Source organism: Rhinoraja longicauda, chromosome 20 (assembly GCF_053455715.1).
Source record: "Rhinoraja longicauda isolate Sanriku21f chromosome 20, sRhiLon1.1, whole genome shotgun sequence".
NCBI lineage: Eukaryota > Metazoa > Chordata > Chondrichthyes > Rajiformes > Arhynchobatidae > Rhinoraja > Rhinoraja longicauda.
Window position 1 is genome coordinate 19570006 of NC_135972.1, and position 17791 is coordinate 19587796.

Sequence of the window (17791 nt, forward strand, 5' to 3'; positions counted from 1 at the left end):
CAGACTCACACACTCCATGTACACGTGGAACACAGACTTACACACTCCATGTACACGTGGTACACAGACTCACACACTCCATGTACACGTGGTACACAAACTCACCCACTCCATGTACACGTGGAACACAGACTCACACACTCCATGTACACGTGGAACACAGACTCACACACTCCATGTACACGTGGTACACAGACTCACACACTCCATGTACACGTGGAACACACTCACACACTCCATGTACACGTGGAACACAGACTCACACACTCCATGTACACGTGGCACACAGACTCACACACTCCATGTACACGTGGTACACAGGCCCGTCCAGCCCGCGAAAGTGGCAGAGTCTGCGATCCTCGCTGCAGTACCCTCCACCCCAGGTCCCCGATGTAGAGGGGCAGAATCCCTGAGCTGAGAGCCCCCCACTGAGAGGGGAGTGCCACAATGTGGGAGGGGTGGTCCTGAGGGAGTGCCGCACTGTCATAGAATCTGTGGCCTTCCTGTCTAACTTTGTGTGCCTTCTATTCATCCCTGTTGGTATAAAGGCCGCTTCCTTCTGCTGTGTAGCGGGCAGCTTTGTCTGAAACCCTTCCCAACCTCTATCTCTGTCCCAGAATTGTTCAGTGGCTCACTTTGGGAAGTCTGTGCTGATTTAACGCTCTACACAATAAAAGTGGGGGGGGGGGGGGGGGAATAAATATATATATATATATGTCGCAAAATGCTGGACTAACTCAGCGGGCAGGCAGCATCTCTGGAGAGAAGGAATGGGTGATGTTTCGGGTCGACACCCTTCTTCAGACTGATATCAGGGGAAGGAATGGGTGACGTTTCGGGTCGATATATATATATATATATATATCTCAGAGAGAGAGAGAGAGATATTCTCTCTCGCTCTCTTTGTCACTGGTTTGGTTGTTGTGAAATCTCTCTCTATGTTCTCTGTTCGAAGGCCGGTTTCACAAAATCGGATTTCATCAACACGCGGACGACCAAGGTCTACCACTCGCTGCGGGATCGTAAGTCGTCCCTCTGAGTCCGGCTGCCTCTCGCTTGTCCTGATGGAAGACCCTCCACTCTGGGCCGGAGACCCGAGAGAGCAAGAGTGAGAGAGAGAGAGAGAGGGAGAGAGAGAGTGATCAGCGAAATCCCCACAATCCTGCCTCTCCATCCACACGGAAACTGACCTGCGACACCTTGGAAGTTTCCAGAAGACGGCCGCATCTCCGGCCCCACGTTAACAGACGCTCAAACAGCAGTGGTGGGGTTAGATCGCCCACGGTGGGCCGACTGTGCAGAATATGACAGTCTGTGCATAATCCATGGCTAATCTTCAAAGAGGAACTTAACAGGACATAGACCACTACAGCACAAGAACAAACCCTATTGCCCACAATGTCACTGCCAAACATCATGCCAAGACCAACTCTTATCTGCCTGCACATGATCCATATCCCTCCATTCCCTGCATATCTGCCTGCACATGATCCATATCCCTCCATTCCCTGCATATCTGCCTGCACATGATCCATATCACTCCATTCCCTGCATATCCACCTAAACATCTCTTAAATCCACCACCAGCCCTGGCAGCATGTTCCAGGCACCCACCACTCTCTAAAAACACTTTACCCCTCTCACCTTAAACAGTGCCCGCTCGTCTTTGATTTTTCCACCCAGGGACTACCTATGATCAAACTTTACTGGACTTTATTTGCACTAAACGTTGTTTCTTTATTCTATATCTGTACACTGTGGGTAGCTTGATTGTAATCGAGTATATTCTTTCCGCTGACTAGATCGCAGGTAACAAAAAAGCTTTTCACTGTACCTCAGTACACGTGACAATAAACTCAACTCAAAAGTTCTGACTGCCGACCCTATCTGTGCCTCTCAAGTCAAGTCAAATTTATTTGTCACATACACATACTCGATGTGCAGTGAAATGAAAGTGGCAATGCCTGCGGGTTGTGCACAAAAAGAATTACAATTACAGCATATAAATAAAGTTAATAAGTTACTAAACATAGCACAAAAAGTGTCGACAAAAATTTAGTCTCTGGGGTTATAAAAGTTGACAGTCCTGATGGCCTGTGGGAAGAAGCTCCGTCTCATCCTCTCCGTTTTCACAGCGTGACAGCGGAGGCGTTTGCCTGATCGTAGCATCTGGAACAGTCCGTTACTGGGGTGGCAGGGGTCCCTCATGATCTTGCTTGCTCTGGATCTGCACCTCCTGATGTATAGGTCCTGCAGGGGGACGAGTGTAGTTCCCATGGTGCGTTCTGCCGAACGCACTACTCTCTGCAGGGCCATCCTGTCCTGGGCAGAGCTGTTCCCAAACCAGACTGTAATGTTGCCGGACAGGATGCTCTCTACAGCCCCAGAGTAGAAGCAATGAAGGATCCTCAGCGACACTCTGAATTTCCTCAGTTGTCTAAGGTGGTAAAGGCGCTGCTTAGCCTTACCCACCAGTGCGGCAATGTGCGTTGCCCACGTCAGATCCTCTGCGATGCGGACTCCCAAGTATTTGAAACTGCTCACCCTATCCACAATAGACCCATTTATCTCCAGTGGCGTGTACGTCCTTGGATGTTTAGCCCTTCTGAAGTCCACAATCAGCTCCTTTGTTTTAGTGACATTCAAGAGGAGGCTATTGTCCTGACACCAGAGTGCCAGATCAGCCACCTCCTCCCGGTAAGCCTTCTCATCGTTGTTGGAGATCCGGCCCACCACCACAGTGTCATCAACAAACTTGATGATGGAGTTTGAGCTGAACCTGGCCCCACAGCCATGTGTGTACAGGGAGTATAGTAGGGGGCTAAGGACGCAGCCCTGGGGGGATCCTATGTTCAGGGTGAGGGAGCTAGATGTGTGTTCCCCCATCCTGACTACTTGGGAGAGAGCGGTGTGTAGAACCTGGGAGACCGCATCATCCGTGGACCTGTTCGGACGGTATGCGAACTGTAGTGGGTCCATGTTGCGAGGAAGGAGGGCGCAGATGTGCTTCTTGACTAGCCTCTCAAAGCATTTCATGACAACCGAGGTGAGGGCCACCGGTCGGTAGTCATTTAAACACGCTGGAGAGGCATTCTTTGGCACCGGTACAATGATGGATCTTTTGAAGCATGCAGGGACCATGGACTTTGCCAAGGAGCGGTTGAATATTGTGGTGAGCACTGGAGCAAGCTGAGTAGCACAAGACTTTAGTACTCGCCCAGATATACCATCTGGGCCTCCAGCTTTCCTCGTGTTCACACGCGTCAGAGCCCACCTCACCTCATGCTCGGACACCGAGAATGTGTGCACATCCCCAGCGGTGGATCCCCCTCCAGCCTCGCTAGCCAGCGCCCCTTCGGTGCTGTTTTTGGACGGCGAGCTGGTGGTGTTACCCGTCTCAAACCGTGCGTAAAAAGAGTTCAGGTCATCAGCTAAGGAGGAGCCGGCACTTCCGGTTGAGGGGGTGCTGGACCTGTAGCTAGTTATAGTCCGTAGCCCCTGCCAAAGGCGCCTGGTGTCCTGCTGCTCCATCTGTGACTCCATCTTGTCCCGGTACCTCTTTTTTGCATCCTTCACTGCCCTTCGCAGTCGGTAGGACTCTCCCTTGTAGTCGTCCATGTTGCCGGATGCCAGGCCGGAGTTGTAAGCAGCGGTGCGAGCATTCAAGGCCACGCGAATAGACCTGTCCACCCAGGGTTTTTGGTTAGGGAAGATACTGACCCTTACGGTGGGGATGATGGTATCGGCTATTGTGGCAATGAAGTCCGTAACCGCTTCCGCAAACTCATTTACTTCTCTGGAACTTGCTTGGAACATGTTCCAATCGACTTCACTCAGTGCATCCTGCAGCATGGCCTCTGAATGGTCAGCCCACCGCTTTACGTCCCTCGTCACTGTCGCTTGCCGTACTATCGTTGTTTGTACTCCGGCAGCAGGAAAATGGCAGTGTGGTCAGATTTCCCAAAAAGGAGGGAGAGAAACGGCCTTGTAGCCTTTCCTGAACGGCGTGTAGCAGTGGTCCAAAGTTCTTTCCCCCCTGGTGACACACGTGATGTGTTGGTAGAAGTTGGGCATGATCTTTTTGAGATTTCCCCTATTGAAGTCTCCAGCCACCAGCACAGCCGCATCAGGGTTCTTGTTTTGGTGTTGACACAACACATCGTGTAGGGTGGACAGTGCCACGTCGGTGTCCGCATGCGGTGGGATATAGACGGCTGTGATGATCACCGAGCTGAACTCCCGGGGTAGGTAGAATGGTCGGCATGAGATAGTTAGATGTTCCAGGTCCGGCGAGCAGGAACGAGAAAGCGTCTTAATATTCACAGGATTACACCAGTTATTATTGGTCAAGAAGCAGACTCCTCCGCCCTTGGATTTCCCGGATTCTTCCGTTCTGTCCGCCCGGAAAACAGTGAAGGACTCGGATGGGCAGATCACCTGGTCAGGCACCAGCGGGGTCAGCCATGTTTCGGTCAGACAAAGGATGTTACAGTTCTTTATGTCCCTCTGGAATCTGATCCTTGCCCAGAGGTCATCCAGCTTGTTCTCCAGGGACTGGACGTTGGCCAGAAGTATGCTGGGCAGAGGTGGACGTAAGGCTTGGGTTCTCAGCCTGTTCCGAATCCCCCCTCGCTTCCCTCGGTGTTTTTTCCGACTTTCCCACTGACCTGCGCTCCCACTGCTGCTGCCGCGGTGCGCTCCTTTGATGATCTCTATCGGTATATCGGTGAGTAGATTTCTGTTTAATAGTGCTCCTGTAGCGCTCGAGTTTAATTTTACGAGCGTTTCCCGGTCGTACATTGGATAATGCTAAGTGCTAGCACACGCTAGAGCACTTAGGGATAATTTTAAAGTAAACATACCAGTTTAAAACGCACAGTTCCCGCAGAGCTACCACGACGGCGACTGGACTGGACCGCGCCATCTCATAATTTAATCTACTTTTATCAGGTCTACCCGCAACTTTCGACATTCCAGATTAACTCACGTGATGTGGGTGAAACAGCCCGTCCCCAGTCACTTGAGAGGGTGGTGCTGGCTTATTGATCCAGCCCCTCTGGTGAAAGTGCCCCCTGTGCTGGTGGGGAGGGAGTTCCAGGATTAGATCCATTGAGGATGAAGGAACAGCGATGATCTATCTCCAGACCAGGATAGTTTGGTGTGGATTTCAGATCTGGAAAAAAAAGGTGTCTGAGGAGTACTCTCACTTTGTGTTATGTTTTTAGGGATACAGTCCAGAAACAGGCCCTTCAGATCACCGAGTCCACACCGACCAGCGATTCTCAGACATGACACTAGCACTATCGTGCACACTCGGGCCAATTTACCGAAACCAATCAACCTACAAACCTGCACTTCTTTGGAGTATGGACGGAAATTAGAGCACCCGGAGAAAACCCACGTGGTCACAGGGAGAACGTGCAAACTCCGCACAGACAGCACCCCTAGTCACGATTGAACCTCGGTCTCTGGCGCTCTGAGGCAGCAGCTCTGCCACTTCGCCAGAGTTGAGTTTATTTTCTGATGGGTTTTTGTGTTTTGGGGAAGAGGGGTGAGCAGTAATTCCAGCGCTGGAGCCGGGTGTGTCCGTTGTGTAGTATTGAGAAAATAAAAGGCAGCTGCCATGGTCTGGCACACAGCCAGCGTTGGATGTGGGATGGCTGCATTCTTTAACAACCCATGTATGAAGGAGCTGCCATGGTCTGGCACACAGCCAGCGTTGGAGTGGGATGGCTGCATTCTTTAACAACCCATGTATGAAGGAGCTGCAGATGCTGGGGTTTACACCGAAGATTCGCACAAAGTAACAACGGGACAAGCAGCATCTCTGGAGAGGAACGGGTCACGTTTTCGGTCTTTAACAACTTAATCCCTGCCTTTGTTATCTCTGAACCCCGCAGGTCCTTCTTGATTAGTTATTGTCATGTGTACCGAGGTACAGTGAAAGGCTTTTTTGTTGCCTGTTATCCAGTCAGCGGAAAGACAATACATGATTATAATCAAGCTGTCCACAGTGTTCAGATACAGAATAAAGGGAGTAATGTTTAGTGCAAAATAACATCCAATAAATTCTGATTAAAAGTAGTCCTAGGGTCTCCAATGAGGGCGATGGAAGGTCAGGACCATTCTCTAGTTGGTGATAGGATGGTTCAATTGCCTTTCAGTGGGCATCTTTCCAATCCATGTACCTGTCCAAGTGTGTCAAAGGTTATGGGGTGAAGGCAGGAGAATGGGGTTGAGAGGGAAAGATAGATCTGCCTAGATTGAATGACTCGATGGGACGAATGGCCTAATTTGGCTCCGGTGACTTAGAAACTTCAGACTTCTTTCATGTTGGAGCTGAATCAAACCTTGGTTATGCCATAATCTTTAAACTTTCCCTTTCCCCTGAGACATTGCAACGAGTGAGAACATCTCAACACCTACCCGGACGAGTCGCCCCAGAGTGTTGTACGTTGCAATGAGACCGCCCTGATTCCAACCTCACCAAGTAGTGAACAAGTGGTGTAACCTCCCTCTAGTCATGACCAGCATTTGTGTAGGTGAACCTCTGGCGGGGCCCCCATGCTACAATGGGGTGTAGTAACAAGGAACGCCAGATGCTGGTTTACCAAATAAAGACACAAAGTGCTGGAGTAACTCAACGGGTCAGGCGCCATCTCAAGAGAACATGGATAAGTAACATTTCGGGATGGAACCCTTCTTCAGACTGACCTGAAACGTCACCTATCCATGTTCTACAGAAACTCGCCCACGCCGACCAAAGTGCCCATCGACACTAGTCCCATTTGCCTGGGTTTGGCCTATATTTTCCCAAACCTTAATGTGATAAAAATGAACTGCAGATGCTGGATTATACCAACGAGAGACACAAAATGCTGGTCAGGCAGCATCTCTGGAGAACATGGAAGGATGACGTTTTGGATCGGTACCCTTCTTCAGACTTCAGTCAGCGAAACGCCATCCATCCATGTTCTCCAGAGATATTGCCTGGCCCGTTGAGTTACTACCTTTCCTGCCCATGTATGTGTCTGCACACTGTCTGCCATCGGGGGAGGAAGAACAGTGGACCCGTCTCGTCCAGCCACTCAAGGCCATCACTCCCTGCTTCATCTCCATCCTCTTGCTCTCTCCCCATTGCCCTATGTCCACCATGACTGGTCTCTCTGCTCCGCCTACAGTGTCCTGGGTTGAAGGTTTCTCCGGACCTCAGCATCCCACCATTAGCCAAGACCCTTGATCCCCAGCCCCGAGGTAACACCCATCCCTAACAGAACCTCAAGCAATCTCATTTTGGATTCCTGGTCTTCACTCCAAAGAGAAGCGCACGGAGCTCCAATTTTCCGCCCCACCAAAGTCGCCCGGGTTTGTAAGTTAATTGGCTTCTGTATTTAGCGTAACGTATACTAAACATGGTATAGAACTAGTTAGTGTAAGGGGCAATCGTTGTTCAGCATGTACTCTTTGGTTGGAAGGGGCTGTATCTCTAAACAAACGAAATCTAAAGCTAAAGATAACTCTTGATTTTCAGCGCTAAGAAGAACAGCCAGTTTTATTTTAAAAAAGAGTCACCTGCTGTTTGAGGAGGGGGGTGGAGTGGGATTATTGAGTATAAAGTGTGCGCGCTGAGTGGATTCAAGGGACTCCTTGATTCAAGTGGGCTCCGTAGCGACCTCTGAATCCGAGATATCGGGAGACCGGTCTCAGCCCTGCGACCCCTGGCGGCGAAGAAACAACTTGCCACTAGTACGACCCACGCGTGCAACTAACCGCAAATAATCACTATTAATCACATGAATTGGCATTAATTAACGGCAATGAATTAATTGAAGGAAAAACCCCATCATTTTTCTCCAGGAGATGCTGCCCGACCCGCTGTTAATCCAGCGTTTTGTATCTCTCCAGTATTAACCAGCATATATAGTTCCTTTCTACTCAAATCAATAATTGCCTACCGATTAATTAAGAATTAATCATTGTTCACCAATAAGTCTGAAGAAGAGTCTCGACCTGAAACGTCACCCATTCCTTCTCTTCAGAGATGCTGCCTGTCCCGCTGAGAAACTCCAGCATTTGTGTGTCTATCTTCGGTGTAAACCAACATCTGCAGTCCCCCCTACACAATAATAAAGTATTTGTTGCTTTTTAAATTATTTTGTTTTACTATAAAAAAAAGATAGTTGTTTGCAACCGTGAAATGTTCTCTCTCCATTTGTTGATCGGAATCCTCGAAACCGGCTCAGATTTCGTTACTAACCCCCCCCCACCACCAACCCACCCACCCCCCCCACCAACCCACCCCCCCACCAACCCACCCCACCCCCTCACCACCAACCCACCCACCCCCCCACCAACCCACCCCACCCCCTCACCACCAACCCCCCCACCACCAACCCACCCACCCCCCCACCACCACCAACCCACCCACCCCCCCACCACCACCAACCCTCCCACCCCCCCCACCCCACCCCCATAGTAAACACCAACTACGCTCTGCTATCCTCACGGTTTCCTGCTCTGCCGCCTGACGTCGCGACTCCTGGACAAGGAGACCTAGATTCGTATCTCCACCATCCAACCACTCGGCCCACTGAGCCTATCCCGGCGCCGAAGGTGGCCGCAGCACGGGCTGACTTACAATCACGAGGACACCTACAAGGATGGACAAGGCAGCATTTTCTTTCTTTCTCAGGGCCGCTGGAGTCCTCATATAATAAACATGTAATAAATGGGGTGTCACAGCGGTCCATATCGATCCCGCCACCGAAAGGGATCGCAGCACGTCTGACGGTGACTCCAAGTCCCCGCGACCCTCCGATAACCGTAGACTGTGCATTCACCCTATCTGGTCTCCTCGTGATTTTATGCATCTCTATAAGATCACCCCTCAGCCTCCTGCGCTTCAAACAAAAATGCCCCCTAATGGGGTATGTAAAAATCCCCAAATTCTAGATTCTCCCACCAGGGACCTGTTGGCTCGGGTTTAAACACGCAGGAGTCACGTTCCACTTAATTAGTTTGTCTTTATTAAATAACTGTCCGGGTGGTGTTTCATCCAACTAATTTCCTTTCCAATCTCCAGCAGATTCCTGTGTTTATAGGAATATTAATCATGTCCCTCCAGCTAACCACAAATAGGTTAGAGCCATAGATTAGCGGCGAGGATGGGGAGCGCGGCGCTTTGATTACCTGTGAACATCCGGAGATTAGTTACCGAGCAGTATAAATCCACAGGAGTCTGAGCTTGGGACCTCAGGCACTGACATCTCCGACGCCACGCACCAGGTAAGCTCGTCTCTCTGCCATCTCTGGCCGTTCCTTCTCTGCCCTGGCGTGTTCCTCGAATCCCCGGAATGTCCATTCCCCGTTTTCCCGACTGGGGAACCTTGGACTTGAGGAAGGACGCATTTATGCCAAGGACACAGAACGGTTTGGGGAGGTCTACTTATATCAGTCGTACAGCGTGTAAACAGGCCTCCCCCAACCGGCTTGCCCACACCGGCCAACATGTCCCATCTACACGAGTCCCACCTGCCCACACCGGCCAACATGTCCCATCTACACGAGTCCCACCTGCCCACACCGACCAACATGTCCCATCTACACGAGTCCCATCTACACGAGTCCCACCTGCCCACACCGGCCAACATGTCCCATCTACACGAGTCCCACCTGCCCACACCGGCCAACATGTCCCATCTACACGAGTCCCACCTGCCCACACCGACCAACATGTCCCATCTACACGAGTCCCACCTGCTTGCGTTTGGCCCGTATCCCTCTGAAACTGTTCAGTCCATGTACCTGTCCAAATAAATTTAAAACGCAGTGATAGTACCTGCCTCAACTACTTCCTCCAGCAGCTCGTTCCATACACCCACCCCTCCTTTGTGTAAAAAAAGTTTCCCCTCGGGTTGCTATTGAATCTCCCCCCTTACTTTTAACCCATGTCGTTTCTCGATAATCTGGGAGGAGGTGGTTGCTGCTTCTCAGAGTGGTGCATTAGCCTGGGCCAGGCGTGGAAGCAGTACACTGGCACTAAAGCCCCTTCTCCTTGCTTGCCTATTACTCTGGGGTAATGTGTAAGAGGGATCTGCAGATGCTGGTTTACATGGAAAATAGATAACGTGCTGCAATAACTCAGCAGGGCAGGCAGCATCTCTGGAGAGCAATCCAGCGGAATGAACACATTTGTTCTGAACCTTTTCATACCTCGACTTCCCCTCTCCCCTAACTCTCAGTCTGAGACTCTCAGTCTGAAGAAGCGACTCGACCCGAAACATCGCCTATCCATTTTCGCCAGAGGTGCTACCTAACCCGCGGAGTTACTCCAGCATTTTGAGTAGGAAAAAAACCTGCAGATGCTAGTTTAAATCGAAGGCAGACACAAAATGCTGGAGTAACTCAGCGGGCCAGGCAGCATCTCTAGAGAAGGAATGGGCGACGTTTCGGGTCGAGACCCTTCTTCAGACTGATTTTGTGTCTACCAGGATTTTGAGTCTATCTTCAATCTGAAGAAGGGTCCCAACCCAAAAACATGACCTATCCATTTCTCCACAGATTCTGCCCGACTCGCTGAGTTCCTCCTCCAACACGTTGTGTTGAAGGCAGGTGGGGAGTGCGGAGCTGGTGATATCTGACTGCTGTTCTTGGTCTGGTGTGTTGCAGCATGCGGGTGCTGAGACTGCTTCCTCTGCTCCTGTCTCTGGCCGCGGCGAGGGCCCAGTGCTCGCTGACGAGACACGTGCTGTACGTGGAGAAGGAAGGGTGCAACTTCTGCATGGCCGTCAACACCACCATCTGCGCCGGCTTCTGCATGTCGCAGGTAGGTCAGGATGGGACGGCAACAGTGCACCCCCTACCGGTCAGAGGCACCTCACCTCCTGGCCACACTCGTGACAACAACGTACTGTACCGTCAGACTCCCACAGCAGAGTAACAGGCCCTTCGGTCCAACATGTCGCTGCTGACCAAGTCGCCAATCTCTGCTTGTCCCACTTTTCCCTGCCTGCGTTTGGCACATACCCCTCCACACCTTGCATAGACCAAGTGCTGGAGTAAGACTGGAGCGACTAGGCTTGTATACACTGGAATTTAGAAGGATGAGAGGAGGTCTTATCGAAACGTATAAGATTATTAAGGGATTTATTCACAAAATGCTGGAGTAACTCAGCAGGTCAGGCAGCATCTCGGGAGAGAAGGAATGGGTGACGTTTCGGGTCGAGACCCTTCTTCAGACTGATTACGACCCTTCAAATTATTAAGGGGTTGGACGCGTTAGAGGCAGGAAACATGTTCCCAATGTTGGGGGAGTCCAGAACAAGGGGCCACAGTTTAAGAATAAGGGGTAGGCCATTTAGAACTGAGATGAGGAAAAACTTTTTCAGGCAGAGAGTTGTGAATCTGTGGAATTCTCTGCCTCAGAAGGCAGTGGAGGCCAATTCTCTGAATGCATTCAAGAGAGAGCTAGATAGAGCTCTTAAGGATAGCGGAGTCAGGGGGTATGGGGAGAAGGCAGGAACGGGGTACTGATTGAGAATGATCAGCCATGATCACATTGAATGGCGGTGCTGGCTCGAAGGGCCAAATGGCCTCCCCTGCACCTATTGTCTATTGTCTAACAACGGATCAGGCAGCATCTCCGAAGAACATGGATAGGTGGTGTCAGACAAGGAAGTCTTCAGTCTTCAGAAACATCACCTATTAATTTTCTTCAGAGATGCTGCCTGACCTGCTGAGTTACTCCAGAATGCTGGTCTTTCTTTGATATCAATCATCATTTGCAGTTCCTTATTAAAACCTTTCATATCCATGCATCTACCCCCATGTCTTTTAAATATTGTTATAGGACCTGCCTCAGCAACCCCCTCTGGCAGTTTGTTCCAATACTTGCCACCCTTTGTGTGAATAAGTTGTTCCTCAGGTTCCTATTAAATCCTTCCCATTGCATCTTAAAACAGTCCCTCCAGTTTTAGACTCCCCTACCCTGTGGTGTTTACCTTAGTCACACACCTGATGATTTTATAAACCTCCATAAGATCACCCCTCAGCTTTGTGACCAGGCAAAAAAAAAAATCCTCGCCTATTCAACCTCTCCCCTTTGACTCAGAGACTTGGCAACATCCTTGTGAATCTTTCCTGCACCCTCTCCCCTTTGGTGACATGATCTCTATAGCAAGGTGGTCACAACACATTCCCCCAGGTGTAGTATCAACATCGTATGCAGCTGCCACATGACATCCCAACTCCTGTACTCAATACTCTGACCGATGAAGGCCAGTGTGTCAAACATCTTCTGTACCACCCTACACAACAGAGTTGCAACTTTCATGGAACTATGTAACTGTACCCCCCAGGTACAACACTCCCCAGAGCCCTATCATTACTGTCTAAGTCCTTAGTGTAGTTTGAGTCTAGTTTATTATTGTCATATGTACCAAGGTACAGTGAAAAGCCTTTTTGTTGCGTGCTATCTAGTCAGTGGAAAGACTGTACATGATTACAATCAAGTCGTCCACAATGTACAGGTACAGGATTGAGGGAATAACGTTTAGTGCAAGATAAAGTCCGGTAAAGTCCGATTAAAGATAATGCAGGGGTCACCAATGAGGTAGCTGGTAAGACAGGACCGCTCTCTAGTTGGTGAGAGGACGGTTCAGTTGCCTGGCAAATAGGACTCGGTTAGTCGGGGCATCATGGTCGACATGGATGAGTTGGGCCGAAGGGCCTGTTTCCGTGCCGTATGACTAAGTGGATGTTATCACCGTGAACTAGTAAGACATCTGATTAAGTCCCACATGGTAGGCAGATTAGGAAGATCTCCAAGTCCTGCCCTGGTGTCCTACCTGAATGCAACATCTCCCACTTGCCTGAATTAAACTCCGTCTGCCATTCCTCGGCCCACTTTCTCAATTGATGAGGATCCTGGTGGGATTGAGGTCGTAACGTGCAGGTTAATTTACCCACTGTGGAAAGGGACACATTGCTGGCGCCCATCCCTGCTCCCGTGGGTAGATGCGATCACCAGAGGTGGGTGCAGGATTCACTGGTGGGTCTCGCACTTGTGTGGGCACAGTCACTGCACCACACGGTTAGAATATCACCACTCCCATGATGGCCACCCAACCCCAGACCAGCAAGGCATTGGGAGCACAATAGGGAGCAGCAGACTGAGGAAGGCTCCCCACCCAAAACAGCAAATGTCCATTCCCTCCATGGACGCTGCCTGACCCGCTGAGCTCCACAAAAATCATAGACCATAAGATATAGGGGCGAAATTAGGCCATTTGCCCTGTCGAGTCTACTCCACCATTCAATAGACAATAGGTGCAGGAGTAGGCCATTCGGCCCTTCAAGCCAGCACCGCCATTCAATGTGATCATGGATGATCATTCTCAATCAGTACCCCGTTCCTGCCTTCTCCCCATACCCTCTGACTCCGCTATCCTTAAGAGCTCTATCTAGCTCTCTCTTGAATGCATTCAGAGAATTTGCCTCCACTGCCTTCTGAGGCAGAGAATTCTACAGATTTACAACTCTGACTGAAAAAGTTTTTCCTCATCTCCATTCTAAATGGCCTACCCCTTATTCTTAAACTGTGGCCTCTGGTTCTGGACTCCCCCAACATTGGGAACATGTTTCCTGCCTCTAACGTGTCCAACCCCATGGCTGATCTATCTCTCTCTCTCTCTCTCATCCCCACCCCCCTGCCTTCTCCCTGTAATCTTTGAAGCCCTTACTAATCAAGAACTTGCCAATCTTCCTTTTAAAAATACTTTAAATGATTTGGCCTCCACCACCATGGGTAACGAACTCCAGATTCACTATCCTGTGGCTTAAGAAATTCCTCCTCATCTCCATTCCTCCGGCACTTTGTGATTCGGTAACGAGCTGCCTGTGATATAATGTGCCATTTGTCCACGCCTGATGAATGAATGTGTGTTGTGTTGTAGGACGTCAACATCAAAACGCTCCTGCCCAAGATGGCCCTGGCCCAGAGGGTGTGCACCTACCAGCGCATGGACTACATCTCCATCCGGCTTCCCGGGTGCCCGGCTGGCGTGGACCCGCTCTACAGACTGCCCGTGGTCTTGGGCTGTGTGTGCAGCCAGTGTTTGACCGACACTACTGACTGTACCACCGGCATCGAAGCACCTCTCCACTGCACTAAACCTCCATGGCACATCCCCGCCTCACGCTCCCCCCTCCTCCTCTTCTCCGCTAACCCCCGCAAGCAGGAGGCTAATCACGGTCTCGCTCCATTCAATTGACCAATCCTTCCTAACCATCACTGCTCTGCAACCCTCTGCTTAACAAGAATCCATCGTTCTCTGGCGATTCAGTGCACACACAATCCAGCAGCTTTCAGAATTCACTGCCACTCTGTGTACAAAGAGCTTCTTCCTACATACATCACAGACTGGCACTTGGACAGCTGCAGTGCCGAGGATGGCCAGCAGCTGGCAGTGTTGCTCTACTTTCCCTTCCCTGACCACAATCCATTGATGGAGACTACACATTATTGGCATGAAATAAAAATACAAATTACGACTGTGTAAAATTCCATAGACAAACAATTATTGTACCTGAAGAAATACAGATTATCATGTGGCATTAAGTTTGTTACAATACTGTACTCAGTACCAGGGTCATAACATGGAAACAGGCCCTTTGGCCCATCTTGTCCATGCCAACCATGTTGGCTTACTGGGTTAGTGGTGCCATTTGCCTGCATATGTCTTTTACAAGTTGTAATTGTATCTATTTCCATAGCTTCCTCTGGCAGCTCATTCCAGTTACAGATTACCTACCCTCTGAGCAAAAAGGTTGCCCCTTGAGGTCCCACTTAAATCTCTCCCTTTTTACCTTAAACCTGTGCCCTCTAGTTTTAGAATCCTCTACCCTGGGAAAAAGACTGAGCATTCACTTTATCCATGCCCCTCGTGATCTGTGGTCACCCCTCAGGGTCCTACGCTGCAAAGGAAAACATTCCCAGCCTTTCAAACCTCTCCCTGTAACTCAAGCCCGCAAGCCCAGGTAACAACCAGGTGAATCTCTTCTACAACCCTTCCAACTTAAAGACATCCTACCTGCAGCTGGCGACCAGAACGGTAAACAGTGCACCAAGTGAGGGAATGCCTGAATGCAAACATATAAAGGATTGAATAACCTGCAAACATATAAAGGATTGAATAACCTGCGACTGACCAATGATGTTGTCTATTGTTGCATTATGTCTTCTGTGAAGTGGTGTCAGAGATATTTCAACATTCCAGCTATGTTTGGTCACTTGTAACATTTTCTGAATCTTCCAATAAAGCGATTTTTCAAAAGCAATTTTGCCTTTGTCAGAACCATTGCAATGACTAACTGTTCAAAAAATTAAGGTGATTTAGATGGGTTTAAATTCAGTTTAAAATCCATTCTGCATTATCAATCAGCCAAGATGGCAACATCTTTGTAAATCTTCTCTGCATTCTTCCCAGCTTGATGCCATCTTCCTGATAGCAGATTGACCAAAACTGAACACGATACTATAAGTGCGGCATCATCAATGCCGTATATTTTTAATCAAGAATATATTTTTAAGAGAAGCATTAGTAAATATTTCTGGACAGGAAGTGTGGGCCCCAGGTACTTTGCCTGGGACAGGGCGGCAAGTTGGCAAAGCGCTAGAGATGCTGTCTTACAGCGCAAGAGACCCGGGTTAGACTCTGATCACGGGTGCTGTCTGTATGTATGGTTTGCACGTTCTCCCTGTGCTCTGTAACACTATATTCTGCACTCTGGTATTTTTCTCTTTGCACTATCTGTTGTACACGTGTATAGCTTGATTACTACAATCAGTCTGAAGAAGGGTCCCGACCCAAAACATCGCTCGTTCACATTTTCCAGAGATGCTGCCTGACCTGCTGAGTTACTCCAGCATGTGGTGTATTTTTTTTGGGTAAACCAGCATCTGCAGTTCCTGGTGCCCATATCCTAGAAACTATGGGGGTGGGGGGGACCCTCATTGAAACTTGCCGAATAGCGAAAGGCCTGGATAGAGTGGATGCAGAGAGGATATTTTCACTAGTGGGGAAGTCTAGGACCCGAAGGCACAGCCTCAGAATACAAGATGTGCCTTTAGTAGGAAGAAAGGAGAAATGTGCCTAAGATGAGGAGGAAATTCTTTAGCCAGAGGGTGGTGAATCTGTGGGATTCATTGCCACAGACGGCTGTGGAGGTCGTCACTGGGTATTTTAAAAGTGGAAATTGACAGGTTCTTGAATAGTAAAGGTGTCAAAGATTACGGGAAGGCAGGAGAATGGGGTTGAGAGGGAGAGATAGATCAGCCATAATTGAATGACGGAGTAGACTCGATGGGCCAAATAGCCTAATTCTGCTCCTATGACTTATGAACTTATGAAGTTGGTATCAGTTTATTTTCACGAGACTCTATGTCATCCTGCTTTCTGATCGACACAGTTCTATACAGTTTAACCTACAAACGTGCACGTCTTTGAGATGTGGGAAGAAGCCGGAGCACACGGAGGAAGCCTATGCTGCCAGAGAGAGAATGCGTAAACTGCATGGACAGCAATGAGGTCAGGATTGAACCTGGATCTCTGGCGCTGTGAGGTAGCAGCTGAGCCACCCATTGTCACTCCAGCTTTAACTCTGGAACTTCTTCCAGAAACCAATGAAGCAGCAGCTCGCTGTACAAAGACACCAGCTTTCTGTAAAGCACCTTTTCATTGAGACTTTACTGGAATAATCAGTACATTAAACTGTACCTCATGTTAAACGTTCCCAGAGCCCAGTTACAAAAGCATCGCTGAAAATGACAAGGAACAAACACTGATGTCCGGCAACATGATTCAGCTTCCATTGTAATATCTTTGTGTAGAAACACTGACTAAAACTCCGCTGCCTTGCTCCTACGTCACCATTGCCAGGTCCCTCAGAATGTTGCCTCTGGCTTTCTTCGCCTTGAAACTCGGTCGAAGGACTTCACTTTTTCTCTTTTTGGCCTCAACTTTGTTCCTGTGCTTCTTTAATTTCTTCCTTGCGGCCTGGTCCGGGTTTGCAACAGCCTGTTCGGATCAGAACGCAGAGAGGATGAATGAACACGGGTCCCCCTCACACTGACGGGCCCAGCACAGGCTACAGGTCACCGCAGAGGTCACACCAAAGCTGGGCTTCGTTTCCGGGGAGACGCGGACAGGGCCGAGGGCAGACCGGACACAAACCTACAAACCTTATCTCCGTGACCGGGCTGGTAGAGCCGCTGCCTCACAGCACCAGAGACCCGGGTTCAATCCTGACCTCAGGTGCTGTCTGTGTGGAGTTTGCACATTCTCCCAGGAACTGCGAGAGTTTTCCCCCAGGCATTCCGGTTTCCTCCCACATCCCAAGATGGTCCAGTGGGTTAATTGGCCTCTGTAAATTACCCCGTGTGTGTGTGTGTGGGTGACGGGTAGAAAATGGGGGTGGGGGAGTGTAGTTCAGAGAGAGGTACAGCATGGAAACAGGCCCTTCGGCCCACTGAGTCCACGTTGGCCACTGTTCACACCACTTCTCTATCATCCCACCTTCTCATCCACTCCCTACGCACTGGGGCAATTTACAGAAGCAAATTAAACTGCAAACCTGTACTTGTTTGATGAGTGTGGGCAATGCTCATGGAGAAGAAACCGGAGCTCCCGGAGGAAACCCATGCAGTCACTGGGAGAACATACAAACTCTGCACAAACAGCACTGTAGTCAGAATGGAATCCGAGTCTCTGGCGCTGCGAGGCAGCAATGCTAC

At 49.7% G+C, this 17791-nt stretch overlaps 3 protein-coding genes across 4 annotated transcripts in view; 2 read left to right on the plus strand and 1 right to left on the minus strand.

Annotated features, from left to right (window-relative positions):
• LOC144603392 (plakophilin-2-like) overlaps nt 1–1838 on the plus strand; it is a 29246-nt gene extending 27408 nt beyond the window's left edge. The window contains exon 13 of the mRNA XM_078416553.1: nt 956–1838. Coding sequence (XP_078272679.1) covers nt 956–1039 — 84 coding nt within the window. The 3' untranslated portion in view covers nt 1040–1838. The remainder of the gene's footprint in view (nt 1–955) is intronic.
• A 7326-nt stretch (nt 1839–9164) lies between these two features.
• LOC144603393 (thyrotropin subunit beta-like) lies at nt 9165–14664 on the plus strand. The gene is given in 4 exon segments (XM_078416554.1): nt 9165–9234; nt 9237–9285; nt 10669–10825; nt 13953–14664. Coding segments are annotated over 4 exon segments (594 nt in total). The 3' UTR covers nt 14271–14664.
• A 1975-nt stretch (nt 14665–16639) lies between these two features.
• Nucleotides 16640–17791, minus strand: part of utp20 (UTP20 small subunit processome component) — a 75537-nt gene continuing 74385 nt past the window's right edge. For both annotated transcript variants that reach the window (XM_078417108.1, XM_078417109.1), the window contains one exon: nt 16640–17075. In XM_078417108.1, coding sequence (XP_078273234.1) covers nt 16920–17075 — 156 coding nt within the window. In that variant the 3' untranslated portion in view covers nt 16640–16919. The remainder of the gene's footprint in view (nt 17076–17791) is intronic.